This window comes from Argiope bruennichi, chromosome 5, assembly GCF_947563725.1.
Source record: "Argiope bruennichi chromosome 5, qqArgBrue1.1, whole genome shotgun sequence".
In the NCBI taxonomy this organism is placed as follows: Eukaryota; Metazoa; Arthropoda; class Arachnida; order Araneae; family Araneidae; genus Argiope; species Argiope bruennichi.
The window spans coordinates 69038724-69062313 of record NC_079155.1 but is presented as its reverse complement, the minus strand read 5'-3'; the positions used below and the strand labels follow the sequence as shown (position 1 = coordinate 69062313).

General features: G+C 28.4%; 1 protein-coding gene across 1 annotated transcript in view; it reads left to right on the top strand.

Annotated features, from left to right (window-relative positions):
- Positions 1 to 15414: 15414 nt before the first annotated feature.
- Positions 15415 to 23590, top strand: part of LOC129969520 (zinc finger protein 70-like) — a 104107-nt gene continuing 95931 nt past the window's right edge. Inside the window, exon 1 of the mRNA XM_056084127.1 lies at positions 15415 to 16554. Within this exon, the coding sequence (XP_055940102.1) occupies positions 16363 to 16554 (192 nt within the window). The 5' untranslated portion in view covers positions 15415 to 16362. The remainder of the gene's footprint in view (positions 16555 to 23590) is intronic.

The following is a 23590-nucleotide window of genomic DNA, read 5'->3' as shown; positions in this document are numbered from 1 at the left end:
ATATACAAAAATGGTAATCAATGCTTCTATTCATAACATTCTTTCTCCCGAACGTTTCTCTCTGATTTCATCGTTTACAAATAAATATGTAATTGTAACGTATTCAAAATAGCGTTGCAAATTTTAAGTACATTTCGTTTCAATATTCTGGAGAAAATATTTATGTACTCTATATTCTACAGCACACTTATTTTCTCTATGGAATGATTATATATACAAAAAGGGTAATAAATGCTTCTTTTCATAACATTCTTTCGCCCGAACGTTTCTCTCTGATTTCATCGTTTACAAATAAATATGTAATTGTAACGTATTCAAAATAGCGTTGCAAATTTTAAGTACATTTCGTTTCAATATTCTGGAGAAAATATTTATGTACTCTATATTCTACAGCACGCTTATTTACTCTATGGAATGATTATATATACAAAAATGGTAATCAATGCTTCTTTTCATAGCCTTCTTACGCCCGAACGTTTCTCTCTGATTCCATCGTTTACAAATAAATATGTAATTGTAACGTATTCAAAATAGCGTTGCAAATTTTAAGTACATTTCGTTTCAATATTCTGGAGAAAATATTTATTTACTCTATATTCTACAGCACACTTATTTACTCTATGGAAGGATTATATATATACAAAGGGTAACTGATTACATACCCCAAAAGTAAAAAAACAAATCATAGCTTTATGGTTTCTCAACATATGTTTTGTTAGAGTTTTTTCAAGAATCCATTTGAGGATTTCAGTGCCTAAAAAAGGAATCTTCGAACATCAGGGACAATGTTCGAATCCTTAAATATATATTCAATATGTCTCCAAATACGTGTAGTCTTTGACTGCCATTAGTTTCTTTTACTTCTGGTCCGCCTCTAAAAAGCATTCAAAAAATTAATTTATATAATTTTCTCACCTATTGGAATCTAATAACTGACTACTTTACAGTAACAAAGGTAGCTAAAAAACTTAAATAAAAATAATTATTAAATTGCTTTGATAATCTGTATTATTTTCTTTATTTTCAAGTATTAATGGCATGAAAGCAGAAAAAGCTGTGGGTATTTAAACAACTCGCTTTTTTTCTCTTCATAATCTCCCTCCATCCGCTGAATAAGAAGTTTTGCTTCAACCTTTTATTAGTTGTAGTCATTTTCAGTTATTTACTAGTTATAGCTATTTTGTATCATCATTTACTATGTATAATTATGAATGACAATCTATACAAAGCATTCAAATCAAATGTTCAGTTTTTATTTACTGTACCTAAATCACTCATTTCTATAACTTATTATTTAAAAATAAATCATTTTTGAGTGTATTATTTTATTTTCAAAATGTTTCAAAATTATTTCCATTTTTTTATAATTTTTTTGTAACAAAGACTGCGTAGAAATAATATCGGTATTTATTTTCTTGATTTCAGTCATTAATCAGTAATCTATGAAATAAATTCATTCTGTTAAATTATTAAAACTAAACCGCTTTATAATATATATAAAAAAAGAAAAAGAACTGAAACACAGTGATATGAGATTGTGATTTCCTACGTTTGATATTGGATGATAGAAATAGGAATTCTTCGATCATCATTCATAAAATTGTTTTTTTTTTTTAAGTGAGGCGAACAATTCCAATTTAATAGTTTAAAGTTTAATATAAGTTGGTAGATTCTAGAAGAATCAATATATCTTTGGAATCATCTGCTCATAATTTCAGTTTAATAATCATGTTTTCGCCATGAGTTTGAACAATAATTTAATTTTTTATTGAAGTTATTCATTTCTCATAACTTTGAATTTTATAAAAATCAAAATATATATTTTTTTTTTAAATTATTTTTCTACGAGTTCTAATTTTCTAGTATTACTATTTTTCACTAACGTCTCTTGTTTGGTATTTCGAAGAGCACAGGATAAATGAAACAGTTGCGGCTCCAGTTTCGCGCCTGAGTGACCTGAGTAATCTGCGAGTGACCTGAGTGACCTGCTGAGTGACCTTTTCTTTGGTGTTTTCCTACCAGATGGCTTGCTTTGGCATGGTCCAATTTTTCCCTTTTGGTTATGGCATGGGCAAATTTTGGAATTTGGATTTATTTGAAATTGATTCATGCAATAAAGTTAATATTTCTGGCAACTGAACGTACTCTCAATGGTCCGTAATAAAGTAGCTGTTGTTGAATTAATTTGTCCTTTAATAATGAAAATAAATACAGAACGCAACATTTTCTATCAAAAAACTACATTAAATAAAAAAGGAATTTAAATAATTATTTTGATTGAATTGACTAATTTGATTATTTTGATTGAATTGATTGAATGATTGTTTGATGAAATTGACTAATTTTTATTTTGATTGTTCGTATAATTTCTGGATTTTTCAATGATTTCATTATTGTGTTTCAAATTCATAAGCAAGATCCTTTTGCTGCGAATTTTGTCTATTCTTCTATTCTTTTCTTTAAGAAGTTGTTAGAGGATGTTGAAACTCATTTTATAGATTTTTTTCCTTATTTCAAACTTCAGATTAATGTAGATTTGGGAACATCAATGTCATGAGCTACTTGAAAAATCATCAGAAATTTTAATACTTATCCAATTTTAAGTAAAATTGGTTAAATATTTAAATGTTACATTATTAAATATTTTAAGAATGAGTAAAATGAAGGATTACTTTAAATCATGTCGTAATTCAGCAGAAAATAAGTCATTAGTAAAAAAAAAATATTTTTGCCAATTGAAAAGAAAACAGTTTATCAAAAACCTTAATATCTTTTTTAAAAATTATTATAATTATTATTATTTTGGTAAATATTAAAAAAATAATTATTATAATCCCCAGGGAAATGAGAAATTATTAAATGCCATAATTAAGTAAAAAATAATTCATTAATAAAAAATTATTTTTCCTTAGAAATAAAAGATATACTTTTATCCTCCTATAAAATAAAAAAAATTGATGTAGTAAGTGACATGAAATAAAAAGTAACAATTTTTGCTTCACCTATAAGCAATCCAGACTTATTTGCCTAAAAATTTTGCTGTGGAATAATTTGTTGATCAATAAATTGCACTTTTCTTATTTTTTAATCCCAAATGGGTAAATAGATGTAAATACATATTGTAAAAACAGTTTTTAATAATCAAAAAGACAGCAAATTTACATTTTTGATCCTTGATTTTAAAGACTAACTTGAACTCTTATTTTCTTATTTAATGGAATTATCTAGCATTTCATATTATTCTGCTATAATTAAGTGAATTTGTAAATTTTATTTCGAAATGATGGTTAATTCAATTGTAAAAACGCAAATAATAAATTAACGTTTTTATAACAAGCCTTATTAATTGCAGTATTAAGGCATCTGCGTATTTAAAATAATTTGAGATATTAAAAGAACAGCCCCATTCACTGATTTCATTTCGCCAATTTTCTATTTATACGAAACCTCATTCCTAGATGAGCTATCAGTTGCCATCCTTTTCGCATGAAAGCTCATGACTCCTAGGTAAGTCATCAAACGTCGCAACCATTCTATTTTCGACTGAAATCCCAAAGCTTGAACTATACATTCTCTTTGGGAAATAAAGCATCACAAGTTATCCAGTGCCAACCACCTCACCACTTTCGGCAGTTTTTTATTTCTTATTTATTTATTTTGGAATTTTATAACATCTAAATATATCACAAGTGGTCCTAAATATATTGCCATCATCTGTCCTTTTTTTTTAGAGATATCATATAACAAAAACTTGACGCAACGACCAGACTCAACAGCTGATAGCAATAAACTTTCATGCATAATTAAACAATCAGAATACTCTATGCTTACTGTTTTAAGGAATTTCATAAGGAATATTATTGAAATAATTAAAATATACTTTTATTTGGCGGTATTAGATGTAATTGATTGGCATTATTAAATTAATGCTATTAGAATTACTCATTTATTAAATTAAATAAATTATTAAATTATTCAAAGCTCATTTATTAAAATAAATTTATCCTTTATAGAATATGCTCCCATTTATATACTTCTATAAACAGCATCCTACAACGCAAAATGATGAACGGATTACAACGAAATTTGGTGTATAGACTATACACGAGATACACTCACAGAATTTCGGGGAAAAAAAATAGTTCCAAAATTTCCACCAGAGGACGCCTTTTCCGGAAAAACATTAATTTTAACACAATAAACGATCAAAACGGAATGCAGAAACAATTTTAACCTTTATTGACTAGTTTCTGATCACTTTGTCATCGAACCATATAAAATAAAGGTAAGAAAAAAGATAACAGTACGCTGTTTGATAATAACAGTTCAATTTGCAGAAACAGGAACAGATTAGAACGAAATTGAACAAGATGAGCAGTTGTTACTCATGCCCAGGACGATGTAGGGAAAGGTGCTCCATGTGACCACCCTCATTCACCTGCAAAATTTCAAATCGATGGATAATGTGTTCAACAGCAGATCGTAACTGATCAGTTGTGATGCTTCGCACATAAAGTCATAAACGTCGCAACAAGATACCGTCATCATTACAGCCGGAAACATTGACATAAAACATGACAACGACTGCTAACGTTTCTTACCCTAACCTGTTTTGCATAAAGCTTTCTCATCTTCAAAAGCATGCAAATCTCGACATTTTTTTCCTAGAACTGACAGCTTTTACCGCTTTTACATTTTATTACTCATAATTCTTGTTCTGGATTATTAATATTGTTTCTGTATACCGTTTTAGTAGTTGATTTTGTTAAATTAATGTTTTTCCTGAAAAGGCGCCCTCTGGTGGACAGTAGGAACCTTTTTTTCCGAAATTCCATGAGCGTATTTCGTGTATAGTCTATACACCAAATTTCGTTGCAATCCGTTCATCCATTTGCGTTGTAGGATGCTGTTTATAGGGGAAGTTTAATTATAACCACCCTGTATATAAATTATGCTATTTAGATACCGTATTCAAGACATTATGCCTGTACTGTAAATTTTCTTAGTTCATTATTATTATTTATTTTGCTTATGATTTTGTTTTCTTTTATCTTCTTGTCTTTTATTCATTTTTTCCCTTTTAATTTTCTGCGCATTTGTTTTCTCTTTCTTTCATGTATCATCGCATATTCATAAACAAATAACTTGTAAACCTATATATAGCAGAAAAAGATTAAATATGCTGTAAGTCATATTAATTATCCATTTGTAAAACTGAGCTTAGCCTAAAAATGAAAAAAAAATTTTAAAATGTTGTTGATATTGCTTTAAAAATTTACTTTTTATCTTAAAACTTCATTTAAAACAATCATTTGGCACTATAATGGTGAATCATAAATCGTACGCAAAACATCACTTAACAGTTGAGTATATTTCTCTAGGTTCAAAAGTTTCAAGCATTTTTCACAAACATTTAATCGACGCAATTTTGTGGGGAAGAATATTTATTAATAATGCTGCAAGGCAATGGTTATTAAAATATACAAATCTGCACCCCGTGGAATTTCGACACCCTCATAGGGAAACAAGGTATGAGAGATATTATACAAGAGCTGACTCTCAGAAAATTTAAATCCATTTAAAATTAACACATTTAAAATTTCTTATATGGACAAAACTGGAATTCTGGTAGAAATTGTCATATTATCAAAATATTGCATGAAAATCGATGTAGAAAAAGATATGATGTTGGTTATATCCAGTGTAATTGTAAGATTTGAGAAAATGTGTAGTAATCAGACGGCTCTTGTTGCCAATAATTATATTGTTTATTAAAATCTATCCAATAAGATTTAATGCGAATTAAAAAATGTGCCTTGTTCACTTTAATCTAATAAATATTAGATTCTCTATTTTGCAAACACTATTCTCAAGTGTTTTATATATGATACATAGGAAAAATCTGGGTTCTCGAGAACACGTCGAAAATCGAAAACTTTTGTATAAGCAAGCAATTTTTGGCAAGATAAATACTTTCCTTTCTTCTTTTGTTTATTTCAACGGAGGTTCGTACATTCCTATAAAATAATTTACTCTACTACTCTTTGAAGTTTTTCACATGAATTTTGGCTCATTCTGTATTTTCAGAAATATGTTTAGAACTATAATTCTCCTTTGTTCTCGTCATTGTTGAATTTTTTTTAATCAGTGGAACTAAGCACTATCTAAAGTTTATTTTAAAAAATCATGTTAGCAAATGGATATTTTTACCAAAATATACCTTGAATTCGTTGAATCTCTGAAATAAGAACTTAACATTGCAGTATTAAAATATGCCCTGAATTTGCCAAGACCTTAAAATTAAATTCAGCATAGAATATTGTTAACGAAATCAGCAAGGCAAACCAAGAAATTATTAAAATATATTACAAATTAGCTAAAGTTTTTTAACAAAGTAAGATTAAGTTTGTAAGAAAACGAGTTAACCAAATCAGATTGGCAAAAATGAGACAGTCCCTGATCCCTGCAATCGGTGACACAGAGCTATTCTGGAAGAGGCCAGCCCATGCATTGCCTGCAGCGTCGGAAGTTGCCAGGTTCTAAATGAAAATGCTTTATTCGCAACCCAAACACGCAATGCCTCTTATATGAAAACGATCCATTCAAACCACCGTCAATCCCTGGACATCTGCCTCATTTAAAAAAGGAACCATTAGTTATTTTTTTAACCTCTCTCGTCGTAATTTTATTTCCTTTGCTGATTTTTTAAGATCGCTTTCTGAGCAGGTACAAACGACGCTTTTTATCGTGCCTCAACTGATTGTTAAAACTTTACGAGTTTTCATTTTCATTGTTTTTAGTGCGCGAAGCAATTATGTGCTGGAAACTATGAATATCCGAAAGATGATTTTTCTTTTTGATTACGTTCAATCTTCGGAAGCGCACGGGGGGGGGGTAGTATTATAAATCTTTAGATCAGATTTTCAACAGTAGAGTTTTAGTTGTTTAGTTTGAATTTAACCTTGAAGTTAGTGTAGGCTAATGACGTAATCTGGATTAATCTTAGAGCATTTTCAAGGGCAAAGGGAAGTTATTCTTTTGTTAATTGTTATCGTCCACCTGCTACTTTCACTTTTTAGCGATTTATTCTATTCTTACTTGTTTATATTTTACCATTTAAGTTATAAATAGGATGCGTTTACTTATTTTAATATCTTATAATTCATTCAGATACAAAATATGTGAGTATCCTTTGTATACATAATGAATTAAATTCCTATTGTGTATTGTTTTCGCTACTCATTGAGGTAAATAAGGATTCTTATTTTAGGTAAATTTAATGACCCTACAGTATTGATTCTTATTTTTAATGACCCTACAGCATTGATAATTATAAGTTTAATATAATTTATTACTGTTATTAAACTGAACTGTTATGTGTAGAAACCAGCAATTTAACATTCATTTATATCAAATAATGAACTGATTTCTGTTTTTATTTATCTTGAAATCTGAAATGTTGGAAAAAATAGGACCTGAAAGGATTCCATCAAATGTTAAGGAACTTCAACAGAACAATTCAGTCTCAAGAAATAATACATCAATGGAAATGCCGTGTGCACGCAGTCAGCATTAACCCTTTGGATAAACATTTATTTGAAAATATTTTTTAGATTCGGAATACAGCTAATTTTTTGAGTATATCATAAATTTATTACTTCGACCTACCTTAAGGCACACGGGAAAAAAAACTCAATGACCGGACCGCCGTTACAGCAACACTGGTAGGAACTATTGTTGAGTTCTAAGGGCCATCACCGACCACGGTACAACCCTTCCCGTCAGAAAGAGATGAAGGGCTTCCCGTTATCGATAGGGGATAGCCACCCTCACCATTTCTGTACCCATCAGGGTGTCGAGAATCAACTACCATACTGGAAGCTTCTCATCCTCATCTCTATATTACCACTGGTGGGATTTTTTTTCGAGCATTTAAAAGCAGTAGATTTTAGGCAATACTTTTATTTCATATTATTTATAATATATATTCCTACTTGAAATTATGATAATTAAAGGCAATTACAGTTACAAAAAAAATTCAAACCAATACATTTAAATAAATACGAGACACTCTGATACATCAAAATACTTCTAAATGATCCCCCCCCCCTTCTGAGAAATATAAATCTAAAAAAATCTCATCTTCGACTAACAATACTGTATTTACATTTTTAAAAAAAGACTCATATAAAAATATACCTTAAAAATAATATCAAGTAATTCTTAGAACAATTTACATAATATTAATACCTACATAAACAACAACAAATGCACTGCTTTACAATAGATATCATAAAATAAATTCAAGAAAAATAAATTTTTTGGGGGGGAGAATAAAATTTCTAAACGCAATCCTGTCCTACCATAAATTGTTTACGCTTGCTCAGAAGACTGTCTAAGATTGGGACACTAACCAATAGTAGTTACTGTAGACAAGTACCACTTGCAATATTTTGTATTTATTCATTAATAATTACGCAATTTTTAGAGCAATTTACATAACATTAACACCACATAAACAATAACAAAATTAACACTTATATAAACAACATTGCACTGCTTTACAATAGATATCGCAAAATAAATTCGTGAAAAATATGGGGACTGGATAAAATTTCCAGAGTCTAGCCCTACCATAAATTGCTTACGCTTGCCCAGAAGATTGTCTAAGATTGGGGCACTAACCAATAGTAATTACTGTAGACGAGGATCACTTGCAATTTTTTGTATTTATTCATTAATAATTACTCAATTTTTAGAGCAATTTATATAACATTAACACCTACATAAACAGCAACAGCATTAACACTTACATAAAAAACAATGCATTGCTTTACAATAGATATCACAAAACAAATTCATGAAAAATATGGGAGCTGGATAAAATTTCCAGAGTCTAGCCCTATCATAAATTGCTTACGCTTGCGCAGAAATCATTTTTTAAGGTTGGGACATTAACCAATAGCAGTAACTGCAGACGAGTACCACTTGTAATAATTATATTTATTGATTAATAAATTTTCCAGGAAGTTAGGTCTACGATATCTAAAATTATTATTCCATGCACAAATTCATGACGATTTTTACATTTGTTTTCCTATGCAAAATTGGTTTAATTAGGTTTGTCTGATCTGTCTCTTCGTGGTTAAGTGTTGCTAAGGGCATTTAGAATATTATTTTATGAGGGTAACTTTATTATTAGTTAATATTAATCCAAAATGACTCTAGAGAGTAGACTAGAAAAAAAATATTGGCATATTTTTAGAATGTTTTATTTGAAATCAGATCGGCAATAATTCTTTCATCATGAAGAAACACATTAATTGTTGAATCAATTTATTTGTTTATCATGTAACATGAGATTTCAATCAAATGCAAGCTTACAAGTTTTATTACTTTTAAATCTTAAAAAAAAAATGGAATTGTCTTAAAAAGTAATTTATTTTTAATTGGTTGTTAGAAAAAGAGGCTAATTAAAATATTAGCATGCCTTTCATTCACTGATTTTATAAATAATAGTTTATACTTATATAACTTGATTGTTTTAATAGTAAATGTATTTAGAAAATCATTTATTAAGAGATTTCAAAAATAAAAACTGATGTATATCTATTGTTAAAAAGGTTTTTAACCTTCATTCAGTCATGTTTTGATTTCAGTTCTGAAACATTTCTTATTTCTATTGAGCTCAAAGGATCTAAATATCTTCTGCAATATCCATTAATTTAAATTATATATTATAGATAATTATTTAATTAACAAAATGTGAAATTTTGGAAAAGTTTTGAAAAAGATAGTTGTAAAAATAGTTCATCTATTGATTCAATTTTTTTCTAATTTTTTCAATTTTTTGTTTACAATAATAATAATTCAAATACAATTTTTTTCTTTAATTCTTATACATTCAAAGCGATAATTTATTTCAAATATCTTCACTTTTAACATGAAATTGCACATAATAACTTATGTAATAAGTTAGTTTATGTATAAGTTATGTTTAGTTATGTATAAGTTGTTAATATGTTAGATTAATAACATTTTAAGAGTTGAAATCCTAAAAAATTCCAATTTTAACATTTTGAACAGTATTCAAAGCACGATTGCTAATGTACAGCAATTCTATTCTATAGATCTGCATCAAACAGGTATTTACTACAGTTAAAAACTATTTTTAATTAAATTACAATGAATCAATAGGTAAAAATAAAATTAAAATATCATCTTTTTGTGTAACATTCATAGTGGGAACTCAATCCCTTACTTCTTCTGGTTTACCAAATGCAAACACATACTAAAAATGCATGCTTTCAGAAAACAGTACTTTAAGAAAATTATTTGCTTTCAGATATGCAAAATTTATGAAGAGTTAATATTGAATTCCTCAAAGAGTTGAAATTCCCCCCCCCAATAAAAAACATTGTGGAAAATATGCATTTTTTGTAAATATAATGACTTACTCTATTAGCCTTAAAAACCCAAAATTATTGCTGTAACAACGTTACAATATCGAAATATCGAAGTGAAGATATCGTATAATATTTTATGCTAAAAAGGTGAAAATCGGAGTGACAAGCAAGAATAAAATGTGATATGTGATTTCACCGTCATAAACTTAGATTAATATCAATTTTGGACAAAACCTTTATTGTGAAATATCTCTATTTGCATGCATGTGATCACGAAAAGGAACCTTGACCTTGGAAGATAACATTTTACTTATGTTTTTATCAATAATATAATAATATTACTAGTAAGCGATAATTATTATTTACCAATAGTACAATAATTAGGGTATGTATAACCAATATTAATGTTTCTATTTTTGTATAAATTTAAACCTAATTTAACAATTAATTACTAATCTTTTACATGCATGTGATCACGAAAAGGAACCTTGAACTTGGAAGGTAACATTTGGCATATGTTTTTACCAATACCTTGAAGCAATCTAATCGTTTATACGGGAGTACGAGAGATAAATTTCAGTATGTGATCTCACTGTCCAAATTGCAGATCTATGCCAGAATTTGGTCATACCTAGTTACAGAGAAGAATTAAAAATGTTTGTTCAATGATAATTACTTTACAAAAACGTTTTTTTTAATTATTATTTGAAAAAACATGCCACATTCTAAAGATACTTAAAAATATTGAGGAGACATTACACTAGATGTTTTCATTGATTATTAAATTAAAATTAGACTTATTTTTGCAACGAAATATTTATTTGTTAGTACTTGCTAATATTCAGAATCGTTGCAGTATTTTAGTAGCATTCACTGGTAGCAAACCAGTGGTTCATCGTTGCATTGTACAGGCCGCGGTGGCCTGGTGGTAAGGTCTCGGCTCTTGAGCCGTTAAGTTTCAGGTTGGAGACCCGATTCCACCGAAGAACCGTCGTGTAAGGGGGTCTGTTGCACGCTAAATCCATCAGGCCAAACGTCCTCCCGCTGGTGTGGTGTGGTGTGGTGTGGTGTGGTGTGGAGAAGGGGGTGCCAGCTCAGGTGTCGTTCTTGTCATCTGACCGTGGTTCAAAATTACGAGGTCCGTCCCTAAATAGCCCTAGTGTTGCTTTACAACGGGGCATTAATATAACTAAACTAAATTTGCATTATATCGATTCCATACGCGACATTTAACCACACTTCATTCTACGCCATGCTTTGACATAATGTCTTTATTTTTTGTAAGAAGGATAAAAGATTCCATAATAATTATTGTGCATTTGAAGCAAATTAAATCCATAGTTGCTTAAGAACATCGAAACCGTAATCAAATATCGATATCTCTATTTCAGACGATTTTAGGCCATTTCAAAAGCCACTTTGAAAAAGAATAGATAATGAATGCCTGCATTTCCTCTATGTGGATATTGATTGATTTCAAATAATTTAATTCGAAGCTTCATAACTCAGTCAGCTTTTATCTCAAGATTAAGGAGGAAACCCTGAAAATTTCATTGTTGTTCATTTTTCAATCCTATTCTGATTTCATATAAGCATATATGCAAGATATAATTTTTGGAGTTATAAGCAGATGCGAAAATTTCTTTAAATCATAGCTTTCCATTCGCCATTAGATTTCCATTTCCATTTGTCACTACATTCAAATTGCATAACGTTCCATTTTTAAGCAGCTTTAGAAAATTCCTTGTAAAATCTTGACTGGAGAGTTAAATGGCACTCAGAAATCATAAAAATAAAAAAACAATATATGGAAACATTCAGATCTTATATATTTTCAAGAAGGAAATTAAAAGGAATTTGGCCAAGTATTTATTTTAATCGCGTTAGTTTCACATGATATTGTAGCTTAAAAACTAGGAGTTACAAATACAAAAATTAGACGCTGAAAAGCGAAAATAAATCAGAAATCCGCACAATTCTGAAATTGAAATAAAGTTTGAATTCGGATAATTAGAAAATGATTAATTTTTAGAGCCCAGTCATCTGTATATAATTTCTAAATTACTTTTTTTTAAATTTCTTCAAATTTCTTATAAATTTTAAGAGAGTATTTATGTATTTTTCTTTGTTGCATTTCCTTTTTATACTAGATGAAAAAAGTTATTCAAATGAAATTCATGACTTAGAGAATAATTTTGTAGGCGAGGCAAAGATTAAGTAAAAGAATACGAAGTTCTTATGCAAAGTTCTGGGATTTTTTTAGTTAGTCATTCATTTCAAAGAGAAATTCTTGATTATTTTAAATCTAAATAGTTTTAAGTAAGGCACGCCCGTCTTCAAGTATATTCATTTTTTTTTTTCTCTCTCTCTCTTTCAACATAAGATCAACATCATGGTGAATGATGACAAATGTAAAGTCAATACAACTGGAAGGAACAAAAATATAGAAGGAGTGTTTCGCATTTAAGAAAAATTATTATTAATAAAAAAATTATTTTATGCTAAATAGTAAAAATTATTTAATGATGATGAATAGGATCTAAATGTGATAAATAAAATAGATGACGAATGCAGAAGAAATAATTGATATAAGATTTCTCATAATGAAATATTTCCTGACTCCTGTTTTAAAATTAATCATTGGATCATCCGCGGTAGAAACAGTCAGTGATGAACTGATAAATATCTTTTAATGATGATTGATACACATTTAGAATGATAAATATCAAGATAATTAGAAGAAGCGATGAAGATAGGTCAAAGAGTTATGGAAGAAATATGTCATATAAATATCTTTTATGAAGAGGGAAAAAAGTTTCGTTAAATTTTTCCAGATCATGCACAAAATTGGACCACTTTAATGATTTTTTTTAATATTTTTTTTAACATAGAGAAATTTTGCAATTATATTTTCATCTAATTTTTTTCCTAGCAAAAACAAAAAAACTATTTCAAAAAACGAAATTAGAAAATTGAAAATTAATCAGTGATGAACGATGAAAACAGATGACGTCGAAGAGTTAAAAATAATTTTCCGTTATTTAACAATAGGAAATGTTGATCCCGGTGAATAAATAAAATCATTTAATAGTAACAGGATGGATTTTTCCAACATCATGTACGGAGAAATGCAGCTCAGAGCAATCGTTCCTCTAGAGTTTTACTTTGAGATCTCACTTAGAGTTGCGATCTATAGCAACCGAAACTTTGCACAAAGTGCTGAAATTACAATTCTCAGTAGCAGATACTAGAATTTGAGAGGGAAAAATTAATTAATTAATTAATAATAAAAACAGGAAGATTTATTTTTAAAAATAAAAATGAAAAGCTAAACTTTTCAAACGTGAAATGAAGTATAGAGTTTAAAACGTCATAATAAAACTGAAACAATAATAAGCAAGTACAAGCAATAACATGCTTTAATATAAATAATGAAAATCAACAAAACTCATTGAAGGAGAGTTAAAAATAATAAAACTCATTTAAAAAGTTTCAATTAAAATTATTTTCTGAAGTTAAATAAAAATTTGAGAACTGTTAAAAATACTTTTCATTTGTGTAAGTCAACAAAAAGAATAAAACGGAAGGTTTTGATTTGTATAACAGAGTTTTCATGTAACACTTGCCACAAAATAAATATTTAAAAATTCTATTTTTTTTTCAAAACATTTTAAATATTGCTCTGAAATTAGATAAATTCATGCTATTGCATTAAATAAATTTTGATACCGATCATTTAAATTTTCATTATCAGTTTTATTTTCGGAGAATTCAAAAATCGCCAGTGGTTCTAAAATAAATGATACAAAAATTAACATAACAAGTTGTTGACAATTTTTATAATAAATTTTGTTATAGATAATTAATTAAAAGAATAAGAAGGAATATTTTGATCTCTAATACACTGTTTATTCCATAAGCCCAACTAAAAAAAAAAAAAAAATCGAAACTGTATAGAAACTAAAAGAATTCTAAATTTCACAGGCAAAAATATGTTAATGCATACGATATTCATATGAATTTTATAATAACGGGAAATAAAAAAAAAATCATCCCAAACAGGCCTGAATATTACAATATCATTAAAAAGGCTCGAATATTACAATATCATTAAAAAGGCCTAAATATTACAATATCATTAAACAGGCCTAAATATTACAATATCATTAAAAAGGGCCGAATATTACAATATCATTAAACTGTGTGTCTGAATATTACAATATCATTAAACAGGCCTGAATATTACAATATCATTAAAAAGGGCCGAATATTACAATATCATTAAACTGTGGGACTGAATATTACAATATCATTAAAAAGGCCCGAATATTACAATATCATTAAAAAGGGCCGAATATTACAATATCATTAAACTGTGGGACTGAATATTACAATATCATTAAAAAGGCCCGAATATTACAATATCATTAAAAAGAGGTGCAACTAGAATTACTTAATATATTTGATTATTAAATATTGAGACAATTGACCTGACATTTAATTCCTATCACTTATTCAAAAAATAAAGCGAAAAGCTCCTATTATATATATATATATATATATATATATATATATATATATATCGGAAAAACACAACGCCATATTTCCAGTGGGTCAAGCCCCCACCCCTCCCAACACATCCCATAACAACCCTCACACACCTTTCGTTTGCGGCAAGAATGAGAAGAAAAAAAGGAAGCGAAGAAAAACAGTAAAAGAAAACCGAAAAGAAGAAATAAAAGAAAAACCGAGGAAAAACAAAAAAGAAAACTTGGGCACGTAAAAAGAAAAAGAAGAGACCGGCTACTGCTCCATCTCTACACGCGAGCGACAAAGACGGACCAACGAGAGCATCCCGCCACGCCCCTCCCTCGGTAGACCTCTGGCCACTAGCGCCACCTGGTGGGGAGGCACCTGTTGAACAAGGTGTTGCTACAGCCTGAGTGAAGGATAGGTAGCTGGCAGGGGGGAGGAGAAGAGGAACGACAGAATGAAGAGAAACAGTTTTCGGGATGGCCTGTAAACTGTTCAGTAAGAAGTTTAATGAAGGGAAGGAAAGCACGTGTTCTAGAGGTGCTCTCATCACAGCCCATCGGGGGTAGATAGCCCTGCATTTGATTTTTTTTGAACATCGATTTTTTTTCATTAGGACTTCGAGTTTTGACTAATTTTGTGTCTGAGCTACAGGCAAATTGTTACTTTTTGACTATTTTGGATGATTTTTGATAAATGAGATTTTTCGGCATGGCAAGAAAAAAGTTTGTTTGGATTTCTTAATGATTAAAGTTTACCGATTTGGACATAAGTAACTTTTGGTTGGTGTATCAAACGATATATTAGAGAACTGTCTTTATTTCTTCTTCTTCAGAGATAAAGTTTTCTTTAAATTATTTGAAACAAAAAAGATTTAAAAGAAGAGACTCTAAGAAAAAAAATTCGTATTTTGAGGACTATATAAATCTATGGTTTCTTTTTACATATTGGAATGTTCGAATAATATAAAGAACTTTGGATATTTTTAAACAAAATACCAAAAGTCATCAAATATGAATTAAATTTCATCCTTTACCTGCTCAAAATTTTAATTCCCTAAAACATTTGGTCTTAAATCAGCAGTTTCCACAAACGAAAAGAATTGAATACAAACGTTAATTTTGCATTCTGTATTGAATCAAAAGGTGTGCCTTATGGACTGAAAGCAGTGTAGAAGACAATGTGATTTACCTGATATGTATTTTTATAAACACACTTCAATCAAAGTTTTTGACGATAAAATTGAAAGTCAATCAATTAAGCAATACATTCAATCAAAATCTTCAAGCTTCTTGGAGCAGCATCCAATGGAATGCAATTTTGCAAACTACTGAATATCAGTCAGTACCCTAAAAACTAGTCATATGCTTCAAAAATAGGACTTGTTAAATTATTTGTTGAACAGTTCTGATACCGAACAGCTATGGAGACCTGTGTTTTGATTCCTGCTGAAATGAGCTTAGTTTTGACAACATCTCCAACAGCAAAGAAACCATATACTGGTGCGTCAGTTTATGCAAATCAAAGAATACCCAGAGGATCACGATTTTTGCCATTCCAAGGAACAGTGAGGTTGGACAAGCTAGAAATCTATTCCAATTTGGATGACAATGATGTGAGTATCTATTTTTAAGTCATCATTGAACCTAACGATGTTTAAAACTTTAAAATTAAATTTAAAAGTTTAACTTTCGAATTTTTAACCATTTAAGACGGCGAATATTTACTTTTTATGAACAAGCGAATTAAAGTAAAGAAGTTCGAATGCCGATACATAAATTAGGTAAACTGAACACTCATTCATAATTCAGTCTCAAAATTCTTTGATAGAAATTTAAAGGAGAATTTTTGAAAAATGACTCATGGAATAATTTTTAAGGTTAATGCCAAAAGTTTAATGTCAAAATACAATGCAAATCATTTAAAAATACTGTTAAAATTCAGTGACATTAAGTTATTGACTTATTCATAGTATTTTAACATTCAGATAACTCTTTCCTTAAAATAAATATGATAAGTATATCAGCACAGATAATGTCGAAACTAATAATTGTTCATGGAAGTTAATTTGGAAATTGTATAAAATATTTTAAACTTTACTCACAGTAAATTGGAGAACATTATCTGAGAAGTATTTTATTCTTTTCAAGGAAACGTTTTAATAAGATTTCATGCAAATTTTACTAAAACTTATTCATTAATAATTTGCTCTAATTTATATTAAATTAAACTCATTCAAAAACTAACTTTATTCGAAACTATTTTAAATTCCTATTTATTTATTTTTCAAATTCTAGCATAAGTTAATTAGTGTTACCTGCATCAAATTTTCACATGATTGCTTTGAAATATTAATTCAGTTCAGTTTAATATATTCAAATAAATTTATTACAATTTTATTTTAAAAGACTGCTGAATAGAAAATACTAGATTGATTTTTTAATGAGGCATTTTATGGTATTTCCTCATTTTCTTTGGCATGCCTTTTTTATGGTAAAACCTAAGATAATTTTATAACAAGAATACACTTTCCATATAAGAATAATATATAATAAAAATGTTTGACAAAGATTACTTTAAGATAAAAAATCTTTTCGAATTATCATTATGCAAGGCAGATCTTATTTCAATACATATTGAAATGGTTTAATCTTCAAATTTTAAAAACTGACAGATCTATTAGAGCTTTATAATCGTATTTTCTAAAATAAACCTCGATTTATTGAGTCTTAACTCTCGAACTCTTAAGTTTATTTTTTATTCAATCAGTACTACTAATAATTCTAATGTGATAAAAAATACTGAAAAACGTTGGAATAATTTGCGATTCTAAGTAATACTTAAAAAAGATTATGTATTATCATCATAATATATATAAGATATATTTAAACATTTTCATCCTATAAACTTCATATCTCCATACTATTTTAATGCCATTGCTACGTATTTTATCCTAAACACACATTGTTATTTTTATAATTAATAAATAATAAGTGTTTAAAGTTAATTAATAATATATATTTAAAATTAATTAATTAAATATTTAAAATCAATTATTCGAGACTCTGTAAAGTTTCTAAGAATTAAAAAATAAACTTTAAAATGATGTATAGGCAAATGATACAATGTTTTGGAAGTTTGAAAGAATTTATTTAATTTTTTTTCAGAAACAAGTTAGTGAAATAATTATGGTTAGCATTAGTATAAAAATATTTAGAAGTTAAATAAGAATTATTTAATTCATAGCAAATTGCGATTCATTATTTATTCAATTCTCGATTCTGTGCACTAGAACTGAAGTTCTGTCTTCATGCGCAGAACAGATTTTAATTATTACTATATAAAAATAGAAAATAAGAAAAGCCATCTTTGTATGCTGTAACGTTCTGCTTTCTAATTTGTTTATTTTTGCCTGCTTTTTTTATATTATGGAGAACCTGATTCCGAATTACTCAATAAATTTCTGTTATTTTTATTTATTTATTTATTTATTTGCTAGTTAATGCTTAATGCGTATATTATTTTTAATTACTTAACGCTTTTAAGTTCCATTCTTTTAAAAAGCGCATACGATTAATTTAAAAATCAATACTCATAATTCTTAGTTCCCTTTATTTTACTTTATTAATAAACTGTTTTAAGACATTATAAATATTGCTTTTGAAATTTATAAGTACATTTTTAAATTAAATGATTAAATGATTTTGATTGTCTATAAGGAAGTGCAAGTAAATGAAATAGGCGAGTTAACATAATTATTACTATTACGTGCTAGACATTAAATAAAATATATGAAAAATTCTAAAAGTCAAACTTGAAAATTTTAAAATTTATAACTAAAATACCTATTATGTATTGTTTTTTAAATATATATTTCACGAAGATATTTATCTTAAGAACGCGTTTAACACAAAATACACTTAAAAACAGATAATTATTATAGTATGATTTTTTCAAAACAAGATATAAATCTTATTTATATTTTCAAAGTTGGAAACCACTTCATGCATAGGTAATGAGGTGGTTTTGAACCTTATGCCCTGTTACTGAAATCCTTCGTTGTTGCAATACCACACCCTTATTCTATGCTCAAAGAAACAAAAAAAGAAAACTTTTATTTCTAAGATTATTGGAAATAAGAAAAAAAAAACTGATCGAATAAAATTGTCAGTATTTCACTTGTCACGCTTGCCTACGCAGTGTGCATAATTAACCTTCATAATGATCACAACTCTCGATTTTTACCAAACTAGACTAGTCAGGTAATATTGAGTTCGTTTTAATTAAACTAACCTTGGCAATGTCACATGAAATAAACCTATCTATGATGTCAATTTTTGATTTGTTTTGGCATAGTTTTGATAAGGAACTTCATCATTTTCCATAAAGTAGTCAAATGGGTTCGGTGGGTTTCAAGTTGGGTCATCAATAACATTTCTTTTATTTCGGTTGATGAATTTTTGTGTTTCTTAATGATCTCTTTATCAGATTTGAAGCATTATTGGTCACTAGTTGCGGTAATTAAGTTGTTTATTGGCTCCAAAATTCATTTGCATACGCCAAGAGATTAGAATCGTCGCGAGTTTCGACGGTTGAAATGCCGTGAAAATGTAATTATGTAATTAGTATCTGGAGAAAAAATAATCAGGATTTCAGCAGTAGTTATTTTAAAAGTCATTTGTTTCATTTCAAGTCTAGAACTGAGTCTTTTTTTTATTATTATATTTCTTTAAACCAATAACCATCAAGGAATTATTCGTTCTCATTTATGTTAAAATAAATACAAGCGAAGTAACTACAATACTTAGTTATTTTAAAAGTCATTTGTTTCATTTCAAGTCTAGAACTGAGTCTTTTTTTTATTATTATATTTCTTTAAACCAATAACCATCAAGGAATTATTCGTTCTCATTTATGTTACAATAAATACACGCGAAGTAACTAAAATAATTAAATATAATAAACCAATTATTGGAAGCAAAAAAAAAAAAAAAAAAGAGGAAAGCATTCCGCTAGTTTAAGAATAAGGTGAATATTTTAAAATATATATATTATTTAAGTGTTATAGGATGATAAAGTTCAAAAATATTACACTTTTCTGTCACTTCAAAATTTCAATTAAAATGCACATAAATATCATTTTAGATTTATTAACCCTCTGACTGCGTAATATTTTAAAATCATTATTTAGATGCGTTGTTTGCAAATAAGCTCAAATATTTTTCAAAGTATATGTTACAAGATAATAATATGTTGTAATAAAACTCTGTAATCTTAAAAACAAATACACAAAACTGAGAAAAACGTTGGATGCGATAGAAAATGGACTGATTGCCAACCCGCGGAAATCGCGGAATAAATAGCTGAAGAGTTAAAATTTTTAACGAAGACTTACTTTAACGTCTTAAAATCATTTCTCAGTCTTCACTTAGATGTTTGTCTGATTGATATGCATCAGATCAGAGATTCAGGAATTGGTCTGTCGCATCTGATCAGAGATTCAGAAAATTGTTTGGCGCATCAGGTCACAGATTCAGAAAATTGTTTGGAGCATCAGGTCAAAGATTCAGAAATTTGTTTGGAGCATTAAAACCAGATTTGGCTCTTCCACTACAAAAAAAAAAATATTAATGACTGAAAAAATTTTTAAATTCAATTGAAGATAGGGAAAAAATACAGTAAATGAGTACAATTTAAATCACGAATTTTGTACAGCAACACATTAAAAAAACTTCTTTATTTCAGATAATAAGGCCTCGCTTTAAAAGAAAAAAAAGCAACTTTTCTTTCTAAGATATAATTATCGTTTGGATTGCAAAAGTTAAAGTTTTGACTCATATTAAATAACTATTAGTCCTTTTTATAATATATATATATAGCTTATTAAGTTTTGATAAACTTTCAGAACACGAGGATGATGGCATTATAACGAGCGGAAAGATCTTTTTTTTTTTTCGGAAAAAATCAAATACCGCGTGATAGTATTTTAATGAATAACTTATATGTATGTTATAAAGTTATTTGCATTTTCAATATTCGCTTCTAAAGTCGCTTAAAAGACGTAGAGATTTTAATATTTCACCTTCAAAAAATAAAATAATTATAACATGCATAAAAATAAGCGGAATTTAAGCATAAAAAGAAATGCGTAGAGACTGATCTAAAGTTTCTTTTTTATGCAATTAATTGTGCTATTTCTCATTATTCTGGATTTTTAAAGTTCATGTTAATTTATTTAAAATTATTTGATAAAAGAAATTTCCTTTCACAAATTTTAAATTCTTAAATTTCTTTTTTATTAAACAATACTGGTTACCAATTTAGAGCTTTCAGCTCCGATTAAAGTCAATTTTCGGTTTATAATTTGCGACTTTTAATTTTTAATTTTTTTTGAATTTGTAGTCTTAAATTTTAAATTGTACTAGATTCTTTTTATCACATATTATGATTTCCAATAATTGCTAATGCTCAATCCTGTTTATACTGCTTCTGCGGGATGATCAGCTGTACACAAGTAGAAGAAGAAGAATTATTAATGTATTTGAAGAATTTTATCAATGTCTGTATCGAAACGAAAGAATCACTGTTTAACTATGCTTTCAAAAATTTACTATCTACTTTCAAAAAAAAAATTACTGCCATTTTATTGTTGTAGGAAATGAATGTAATTTTCTAAATTGTCTATTGTGGTCTTCATATTGAAATCCATTTGTAATGTTCCAAATAAAATAATTTAATTTCAAAATATCTAATCAAGAATCCCATTCCCACTTAATCATAGCATTTCTATTTATTCATAGCTATTTGAAACTGCATCATTACCATTTCTATAATGACATTCAGACACTCTGTCTGTGGCAATTATTGTGAAGATATATTATAAAAAAGGGATATACGAAATAAGATTGAAATCATCACTCCAAAAATACTTTAATTTAGGATCCTTCGTACCAAACTTTTGTCTCACAGTATTCATAAAATGAGCACAAATTTTAATCTGCATTTGCATTTATGACTATTTTTAATGATTTGGTGATGTTGTTGGGGTTTGTGAAGAAATCCGCGCATCTGGATCCAACAGCTGCAAAGGAAATATTCTAATTTTATTTTTATTTTTAAATTTCCTTTATAAACTAGAAGTGGGCAATTAGAGAATAATGGCGGAATTTCTAATAAAGTTAAAATGATAACGATAAAACGTGAATCAATACTTTACTCTCTAAGCTGCCGAGCTTATCAGTGTCAGTTTGCTTCATTCAAAACCGGTGACAATTTTTATGAGTGCCCTTTATTAGACAATAATGAGTTTGTGGATCTGTGGTTCTAAATTCTCTACTGACTGTATCTTAAACCCTTATCTTAAAACGCAGAGAGCAAATTGGCCAAGACGGCCTTAACTTCTCCTCCTTATTTCTGCATATTAGAATACGAAGCAGAAGGATTAATAAAAATTGTATACAGAATAAAAATTGTAATATAGAATTATTACGATCTAAATCTCGCTTAAAAAGGGAGGAAGATGCCACCGATCTTTTACTAGTATTTTCCTCTCTTTCTGTGTTCTTTTATTATTCTTGTATCATTAATCTATCATTTCTATTCCCCCTTGAATTGGTATCCAGATGTTATATCAGGGTACGTTTCTTCCATTCTGCAAAAGAAGTTTGTATCATTTCTGCATCACTTAGACATCGGTGTCTTATTCCTCTCTCGCATTGAAATTATGGTTCTCTAATATCTTATTTATAATCTCATTCCTGTCTCCAATGTCTCAAAAAACTTGTGAAGATTAGGTCTCTAACCAATGGGAGCGGACTAAAATAATTCAGCGAAGGTGAATAGTAAAATACATTGAAGAACATTCTACTTTCTACATCTCTAAGACATCAGAGTTTTACTCCTGTCTCGCATCGAAATCATGGTCTCTAATATCTTGTTTATAATTATGGTTTTTATAGTTCTCTAATATCTTATTTATAATCTCATTCCTGCCTCCAATGTCTCGCAAAATTTGTGAAGATTAGGTCTCTAACCAATGGAAGCGGACTAAAGTAATTCAGCGACGGTGAATAGTAAAAGACATCGAAGAACATTCTACTTTCTACATCTCTAAGACATCAGAGTTTTACTACTGTCTCGCATCGAAATCGTGGTCTCTAATATCTTGTTTATAATTTTATTCATGTCTCCAATGTCTCACAAAATTTGTGAAGATATAGTCTCTGACTAATTGAAAAAAACTAAAGTAACTCAGTTACAGAGAAAAGCAAAAGACATCCACTGACATAAAAACGGGAAAATTCTCTTCCTATTTCTATGAAGAAATCCTTATTATAAAAATATGTTAAAGAATCCGATTGCTCGCAATATCAAGATTTAAGGGTTTCATTAAATTCGTTAATTTAAGAATTTATTTAAAGTCTTAATTAAATATTTTATTCCACGAGGAATATTTATTATTGTTTAATCCAGATATAAAAGTAACAAATGTATCAGCCTAAAAGATTTTTGTCTTTTAAATTTTTATTCTAAATTGAAAACGCAAAAATACATACTACAAATATCCTACATAAATTAGACACGTCATTATGGGCAAAGAAGTTAACATGTAGATTGCTCATGTATCATTGAGTAATTTTGATTACCAACCA